Here is an 8,651-nt window from a genome sequence, read left to right as displayed (position 1 = left end):
AAAAAAAAAAAAAAAAAAAGGATGATGGGAAAACTGGCTGAAAGCTGTTGTAGCCATTGAGTAGCATTTCATGACTGGGTTGAAATACAGCAGAAGACAAGGCCAACTCTATAAAAGGAACCACTAGTACAATTTGAACAAAAAGTTGTATTAGCGATATCGCCAAAGTTACCCACTAGGTGGAGTAAAGCACGTTTTTAGGTCCAGTTCTGTTAAGTTACCCAAAGCAGTTACTGGCTGTAAATCTTTATACAGATTATCCTGTCAAGGGAGAAAAGTGGGCCTTAAGAGAAGTAAGTGGACCACCATGATATGGAATCCCGTTTTGATGGTCTTGGGAAAAGCTGCAGTATGAAGCTGGCAATTTTGCAGTTAAAATGTCTCTGGTTATGGCCTTGGATGGTTGGTGAACTCTCAGTGCGGTCCACACATCAGGCACAATACTTGTCCCTTGATATTTCTGTGAAGTTGTTTAGTTTTAGCTCACAGGGCATTTATGAAAGAACAACTTACAGTTTTAACAATTCCATAGGAGAAAAGTGGATTGGAGGAACTTAGAATTTGGGGTCTGATATAGTCTATAGGTAGATGATAAAACTGGTCTATAAACAATTTAAATATGACATTCCAAAGCCTTTGTAATGTTACAGGATCTCTGGGGTATTGTTTTTCTGGCTGGAAACCTGTGGCTGCTGGCGCCTTGGCCCAAGTTTTGCTCGGGCCTGCTGGGCTCATTTCACCCACTCAGCCTGGCGGGCTGCGCTTGACTCACACTACCGGCCTGGATCCCGTGCCTCCAAGTGAGACTGCGAGCCAGCTGTGGAATGGCGACGGGTGTGTGAGTGAGCATGGGCTCTAGCCACTGTGCAGTCATACATGCCAGCTGCTGCCACGGGGCAGGCAGCTCCAGGTCCCAGCATGGGCGCCACCTCTCTGCGAGGCTGCAGCTGGACAGGGTGCACCACAAGCAGCTTGGCTGGCACCAGGGAATGTGGTGGCACCTGGAAGCTTGGAGATGCCAGGAACCACAGAGCCCCAGAGAGGGAGACACAGACCTGGCTCAGGGAGCTCCCAGGTCTGGGCTCTCCTGAAGGACTGCAGCTTTTCTCTCCTTCTCTTCACCGGAAATGTGGTGAGCAAGGGCCATGTTCAGCCCTGTTTGTGTTACAGCTCCTTTATCTTCGCCATTTCATGGGTCCCAAGTTCTTGTCCTGTGACCAGGAAGAACGAGGTACGCAGACAAGTGGAGGGTGAGCAAGGCAAAGAGGAGCTTTACTGAGTGACAGAACCAAATTTTGGGTAAAGCAGTTAGAGTCAGTTACTACTATACTGATTGGACAAAGAATAGTCGTTAACTGTGAAGATGTGACAAAATTATGTGAGGCTTAGAATGTAAGAGCTATTCTTTAAATGTCTGTGCAGGATTCTCTTGGTCTCAATTTCTCACCCTTGAAGGTAGAGTGTTACCTTTCCTTCTGGTGTAGGGAGAGTGTCTTTTACATGAACTTTTCATCCTTTGCTTTAAAGAAACAGCACAAAGGTCAAAATGGTTTTTTTAAAACCTGCTCTTTTCAAGTGCTTTACTTAAATAGTCAATATGCCAGAATACTGAGGAGCTTGGAGAAAAGAGAATTTAGTTTAGAGAGGGATAAAGAAAAGGTGTAGAAATGGGACAGGGAGGCTGCAGACAGGAAAGAATCTCAGCTCGCTTTGAGCCAGTGTCTTGCGGAGAGGCAATTTTGAATCAGAATGCGCTTAGAACTTGCCACTCATTCAGATTGCTTAATTTTAGGCTCACGGTCTCATAATTTAGCCCTAAAAGACAATTTTGGGGGAACTCAAAAGACCCCCAGTGAAGCGGTGTCATTGTCTGGGGTAAATACCCAAGGTTTGTTGCCTCATGCCAAGGAAATCAAGGACACAGACACATGTGGAGTGAGATTAACAGCAGAGGTTTAGTAGAAGGAAAAAGAAAGGAGAACAGTTCTGTCTCCAGTGAATGAGAGCGGCTCTTGAGTGGGACTTCTTGCCGGCGGCAGAGTGCACAGGGTTTTATAGACAGGCTTGAGGAGGCGGTGCCTGATTTACATAGGGCCCAAAGATTGGCTGGACTAGGTGTGATGTTTACATAGCGTGTGGGGAAGCTGGTCACCCCACCCTAATCTCTTATTATGCAAATGAGGTCTCTACTTGGCCAGTGCCACATTGCCTGCTCCTTACTGCGCATGTGGTTGACAAGGAAAGAGGAAGATGGAGCCACCATGCTGGACATGCCTGGCCCCCAGTTAGCCTTTTCCTACGACACAGCTGCTAGCATTCACCCATGCAAGCTTCTAGCCTGCTTGTCTGTATCTGCATCTCGATTTTACAAGCTGCTCTTTGTTAGAAAAGAAAATAACTTGGGGGCTGCTTTTTATCAGAAAGAAAACCTGCCCGGGCGCGGTGGCTCACGCCTATAATCTCAGCACTTTGGGAGGCCAAGGGGGACAGATCACCTGAGGTTGGGAGTTCGAGACCAGCCTGAACAACATGAAAAAACCCCGTCTCTACTAAAAATACAAAATTAGCCGGGCGTGGTGGCACATGCCTGTAATCCCAGCTACTCAGGAGGCTGAGGCAGAAGAATTGCTTGAACTTGGGAGGTGGAGGTTGCGGTGAGTCGAGATCTCACGACTGCACTCCAGCCTGGACAAGAGCAAAATTCCATCTCAAAAAAAGAAAGAAGAAAACCATACCAATAACTTCCTTCCCCTCGCTATCTGCGTAAATAATTTCTTCTTAACTCCTATATCACCAGGAGGGCCATAAAAGATCCGAAGTAGCTCAGGTGTACTCTGTCCCCTGATTTGAAAGCACCTCTAGCCTCAGTCACTGAGCCACAGCCAAGGACTTGGCAGCCCCTGCTTCGAATCCTCTCACTCCCCCACACTCTGTCCCCCTCACACTGCTTTCTCCTGCCACGCCACTGCCTTCCACAGGCCATTTCCACCGAGGAAAAGGAATCATCTTGTACGTCCACTATCCAGAACCTCCACTCTTTCCACCCCTTTGCTGATGTAAGTAAGAGTGATGACCTGCTCCCTGCAGGCACTGAGGATGAGATCCATGCAAGAATTCAGCAGAGAAATGACAGGAAAACCCTTACTCCTGTCCAAGGGATCACTAAGGATTACAATAAAAAGCAACTAGTGAAGGCATTTAAGAGGAAATTTGCCTGCAATGGGACGGTAACTGAGCATCCAGAATTCGGAGAAGTCATTCAGCTACAGGGTGACCAGTGCAAGAACATATGCCAGTGCCTTGTAGGGGTGGGACTGACTAAGGACGATCGGCTGATGGTTCAAGGGTTTTAACTACTTGTGGCTCACTGAAACTTAAGTGAGGATTTCCTCGTAATGAGTAGAATTTCCCTTCTTTCCCTTGTTACAAGTTTAAAAACCTCACAGTTTGTCTAATGTAACCATTTGGGGTCTGCTTTTAACTTGGACTAGTGTAATTCCTTCATGCAATAAACTGAAAAAATAAAAATAAAAAATAAAAACATCGCTAAGGGAGGACCATGATTTTCAAACATGGAGCCAGCTGGAGTCCCACAAGGGGAAGCATTATTGCCTGCTCCCTGGGTGCCCAGAGCCTCACCTCAGGGCTGCGCCAGCTCTGGGGCATCCTATGCCCCGCGACTACTCTCAACATGGTGGGGGGCGTGGTCAAGAGAGAAACGCCCACCCTGGTGTCCTTGTCCTCAGTGGATCAATGCTGAGGCCCCCACAGGATTGCACCCCAGTTGCCTAGAATGGCACCCTCCGTGTTTGTGCAAGCTCATCAGCGTTCCCTCCTTCCCTGCCTCAGTGTCCCCACTTCCTGCAATCACCTCCCAGATAAACTACCTGCACCCCTGTCCTGGTCCTAGGTCAGCCTTGGGGGTAAGACCAGGATGTCTGGCGTTTCTATGCTGGATCCTTGGGGGGTGAGGGATGTCAGGATCATTTCCTCCAATGCACACACCCCCATTCCAGGCTTCTCAGCTCCTGGCACCCTGGAACTACTCCTGTTCCATTGCCGGGCATGATATGCATCTAATTTCAGCTACTCAGGAGGGTGAGGCAGGAGGATCGAGATCAGCCTAGGAGTTCAAGACCAGCCAGGGCAACACACAATTCTCTGATCAAAACAGAACAGATGCGGGTGTGAGCCAGGGGCACAGACAGGCCGGCTGCACAGGAGAGAATGAGCTGTACATGAAGCCACTGCATTTGAGGATTACTCTGCAAGGCATCAACTGGAATGTATTTATTACCAAACAAGACAGAAGAGAACCAGGGCCTGACTTAGCAGTGGCCCCAGCCTGCACGGGCTTGGATAGGCTCAGGCCGGCCCCAGGAGTGGGAGAGCCCAGAGAAGAGGGAGAAAGAGCAGCGGCCAGGAGGGGTCTGGCTGGGACATGCCACTCTGGGCCATCAGCTTCTGGATCCACCCGAAGTGGTAGCTGACATTGGTGTAGACACCGGGCCGATTGGGCCGACCACAGCCCACTCCCCAGCTCACGACTCCAATCTGATACCACAGTCCATTCTTGTTACAGGCCAAGGGTCCACCTGAGTCACCCTGGGGAGCAGCGGGGCTGAGGTCAGCCTGGGGCGCAGTGAGTGGGGCAGGGGAGAAGCCGAGAGCAGGAAGGGCTGTAGGGCTGGGTACTGGGTGCACATCCTCCTCCTCCCCCTGGCAGCGGCCGAGCCTCTGTTTCTGCATCTGCAGAGTAGGGCAACAGTCTCCACCTCCTGGGGTTGGCATGAGGGTCAAATAAGGCACAGGGACACAGGTTGCTTTCCTGGGCTGGGAGTGGTGGCAGGGACACTCACGAAGCAGGAATCCTTCTCGCCTTGGGCATCACCAGCACAAACCATGTCTCCAAAGATGTCTGTGCGGAAACTGTACTTGAGGAAGAGGTAGTTGCACATAGAGTTGTTTATGACGGCGACCTGAACTTCCTGGAGGGTGTAGGGAGATGGCAGTTCTGTGGGGACGATAGAGGGAAAGAGAGAGACACCAACCTGAGGCCCCTCTAGGGAGGGATGGCATAGGCTGTGGGGGTGGGGGTCCTAGGGCACCCACTGTGCCTGGCAGGTTCATCTCCATTACCCCCAGCTCCAGCCCAGACCCCAGCACAGCAGAGGCCCTCAGCAGCATCACGAAGGCCCCAGGGAGAGACAGGCTGTCAGAGCTCCCCCAGCCTCACTTTCCCTATCTGTAGAATGGCAACAATGGCCCTGCCTGCGCCCACGGAGAGATTCCTTAGCAAAAAGGAGCAGGGGGAGGGGCGAAGGCAGCTGAGATGGTGTTAAGATGAGCACCCAAAGCCAGGCCTAGGGGAGAGGCAGCCTGGCTGCAGCCCTGGCCTCAGTAGCAGCTGGGCGCTTTCAGGGCCTGGGCACAAGCTTGTTGCAGTGCTCTTAGGGCCCCCCCAGTACCCCTGGGAGGCAGCAGTCATCAGGACCCACTCCCAGATAAGGAGAGTCAGGGGGATATCACCCCGCTGACCCCTGGCAAGGCACTGGGGAAGTCTCAGAGCCTGACAGGAACCCACACCTGTCCAATTCCTGCCTCAGAGTCCCAGTCAGCACCTTGTCCTGCAGAGGATGACAAAAGACAACAAGGCCCAACGTGCAGGCAGCGCTTCCCATCAGCGGGGCCTCTTCTAAGCCCTTGGGACTAACAACCTGGGAACTAGCCTGTGATGTGGAACCATCATTACCCTGTTTCACAGGGGAGGAAACTGAGGCACTGTGAGATGAACAGCTTTGCCCAAGGCCTCCCAGTCAGAGCAGGGCAGAGCAAAGGTGCACACCAGCCAGGGGGCTCCAGAAGTGCCTGCCCCCCGCCTCCCCTACACTGTGAGTTGAGGCACGGCCTGGGGTTGGTGTGACCTGTCCACTCTGGGCTGGGGAGAGAGGGTGGCAGAGGCAGCCTGGCCGTGCCCCCAGTTCACACCCACTCATCTTTGCAGCAGGGGCCCTTCTCAGGGAAGGGAAAGGATCCCTCCTCTAGAGGGAAGCGGCTCCAGTGCTGAGTTCCCCATTCCCGCTTCCAACTGCTGGGGTGTGACCTGGGGACATCCCTTACTCTCTCTAAGGCAAGGGGCCCTGACTTCTCCATTTATCAGTTCTTGGCAATTTCCATAACCCTCTCAGTTTTCTCATCTGTAAAATGGGTATAAAAACGTTACCAACTTCATTCCTAGGTGAGCTCCAGGGGGAGGAGAGGCCGCGCCTGGCTCACTGCTGGGTCCCCATGCCTAGAACAGTGCCAGGCACACTGCGTGTGCTCAAGGAACCACATTTGTTATTGTTACTACTGTTGTGGGATGATGCAGGGACAGGCCAGACGGTGGGGGCAGAGGGAAGGGGATTCCTGATACAGGAACACACCCGGTTGGGGGCTGCCGGCCCCAGGGCTCCTCCAGATGCTGAGCCCACTTCTGAAAGAAACAGCATGTGTGTTGGGGGACACGCAGGTGCCAGGGCAGGCCCGCCAGAGAATCCCCAGAGGGGTTTCGGTGGGAGCTGCGGTTGAGCATGGCTTGAAAATTTCTGGGGAGAGGAATGGGCTCAGTGCTGCAGGAGAATCGGCCAGAGCTAGGGTGGGTGCAAGAGGCTTGGACAGGCAGCCCGGGAGCCTGATGCTTGGGGCATTGGTGAGCACCGGGGGAGGTGGAAAGATGCAGCAATAAATTCAAGCCTGAGGTTTATGTCGCCAAGCCCTCCAGAACCCCTCCACCACCCCACCACCCACAAGCCTGTGCCAAGCTGGCCTCCCTCTCACACTCTCCTTCTGGCCCCCACAGCCCATGGAAGGGAGAGACTGGGTGTTTGGTCCCTGCCCTGGCAGGTGAGGAGAGACTGCTCGCAAGAGGGGCGTAGCCTGTACTCCCTGACCAAGCAAGAGGATATTGTGCCTGTGTAGGGGAACAGGTGAACAAAGACAGTTCCTCCCTGACCCGCCTGTCCCCAGCCTCACCCTCATCCTCTTTGATGTTCCCCCAGCCGGTCACCCAGCAGTCTGTCTGGTTCTGAAACTCAAATGTGGAAGCCTGGAGACAGATGGGCTGGATGTGGTTAGTGTAGGTGACAGGTGCAGACAGCTTCACCAAGGCAATGTCATAGGGTGAATTCCCCAGGTAGCGAGGGCTCAGATAGATATTCGACACAAAGTAACGGGTGTAGTAGGCCTGCAGGCTCCAGAAGGATGGCATGGAAGTCAGCTGGCCAAACTGGATCGTCCACCCAGAGGGATCACTAAGGTCACTTTCGCTGGTAGAAGAGAAGAGTGCAATCAGGAGCCCTGGATGGAGGACTGGCTGCCTGAGCACAACTGGGGCCCAGTCCAGGAGGGAAGACTGTGGCGTTGCTACTACTTGCTAACACCCAGGGTCCCCTGTAGAAATGAAAGAGCCCAGAGAGATCACAACCAAAGTCCTAGGACCTGCTCCTGGAGCAGGAGGGTGAGGTCTTGTCATTTCCCAGAGCTGTCCCAAGGACCCTTGCATTAAGTCAAGGCCTTCATGCATTAAGTCAAGGCACCCCCATGCAGCCCAAGGAGGAATGGGCAGATGCACCACGGCAATGTGGGCTTGGCGGGATGGAGTCCACACAGCGTCCCAGTGCTCGCCTTCGTTCAGTGCTCCACACTGTACTGCACGTCCACCAGGAGGGGGGATGAGGGTGGGATGGATGGCGGTGAACTTTGGGTTAAAAGAAAAAGGGAGAGAATACCCAAAAGTGTGTGGAAATGTTCTGGAAGAACATTCTGGAAGAACCTGAACAGGGTTCCCTCCAGGAGACCCAAAAGGAACTGGAGTGGGTGTAATCAGCTGCAGCAGAGCCTGGGGCTCAGTAGAACACCAGGCGGCATCCACGCACCACATTCACGCCCAAGTGTGGCATCAGACCATAGGTAAAGTTAGGTGGCACTCCCTCCAGCCCTGCTCCTGCCCCTCCCCACACCCCTCAGTTCGCACCCCACTCACTCTTCAAAGCAGTGCGCGGCCGTGAGCGCCCAGCGGTGGCTGAGCAGACTCGCTCCGCACACGTGGGAATCCCACAGGCGCAGGCTCCCTTGCCATGGCCAACGCCCGAGTTCAGCGTCCTGTCCGCCCACGATGCGCGTCGTGATGACCCGTTGGCCGCATGGTCCTCGGATGGTCAGAGGAACTGCTGAGCCGCGGGAGGCAGCCCCCCAAGCCCAACCTCTCCCTTTCTCCCCTTCAACCCAGTCCGGGAAACCACGTTTTTGCCCACCCAGTGTCCCCTCGCGTGTGTGCAGAAGGAAGTAGGTGACATTGGAGACCCTCCCACGTGCTCTGCAGGGCCTGCCCATCCCCCTCCAGCGCCCATTAGTTACTTTCCACACCAACAGAGCTGTCGATCCCGGGGCGGGGCCGAGAGAGCAGTAGAGGCCCCCTTCCCCTCCCCCCGCCCCCGTGCACCTCGGCCCAACGGCCCTGGCGGGCATCGCGCATCCTGGGCGCCCTACCTGACGACAGCTCCGCCTCATCCGACTCTGTAGGAGACAAGAAGTGAGCTCCCCGCGGCCTCCACCTCCCGTCCTCCCCATCGCCCCCCGTCCCGACAGCACTGCCCCAGCTCACCCGGCTT

At 54.0% G+C, this 8,651-nt stretch overlaps 1 protein-coding gene across 3 annotated transcripts in view; it reads right to left on the bottom strand.

The window, feature by feature from the left end:
• Positions 1–4,252: 4,252 nt before the first annotated feature.
• The window catches only part of LOC105517636 (testisin), a 24,315-nt gene continuing 19,916 nt past the window's right edge, over positions 4,253–8,651 (bottom strand). Inside the window, exons 3-6 of one of the 3 annotated variants that reach the window (XM_011950247.1) lie at positions 8,024–8,189; positions 7,015–7,307; positions 4,860–5,014; positions 4,253–4,605 (exon numbers count right to left, since the gene is read on the bottom strand). In XM_011950247.1, coding sequence (XP_011805637.1) covers positions 4,366–4,605; positions 4,860–5,014; positions 7,015–7,307; positions 8,024–8,189 — 854 coding nt within the window. In that variant the 3' untranslated portion in view covers positions 4,253–4,365. The remainder of the gene's footprint in view (positions 4,606–4,859; positions 5,015–7,014; positions 7,308–8,023; positions 8,190–8,651) is intronic. The other 2 variants (XM_011950249.1, XM_011950248.1) reach the window with 2 other exon arrangements.

Source organism: Colobus angolensis, unplaced genomic scaffold, assembly GCF_000951035.1.
Source record: "Colobus angolensis palliatus isolate OR3802 unplaced genomic scaffold, Cang.pa_1.0 Scaffold303, whole genome shotgun sequence".
NCBI lineage: Eukaryota > Metazoa > Chordata > Mammalia > Primates > Cercopithecidae > Colobus > Colobus angolensis.
This window is presented reverse-complemented; position numbering and strand designations above follow the sequence as displayed.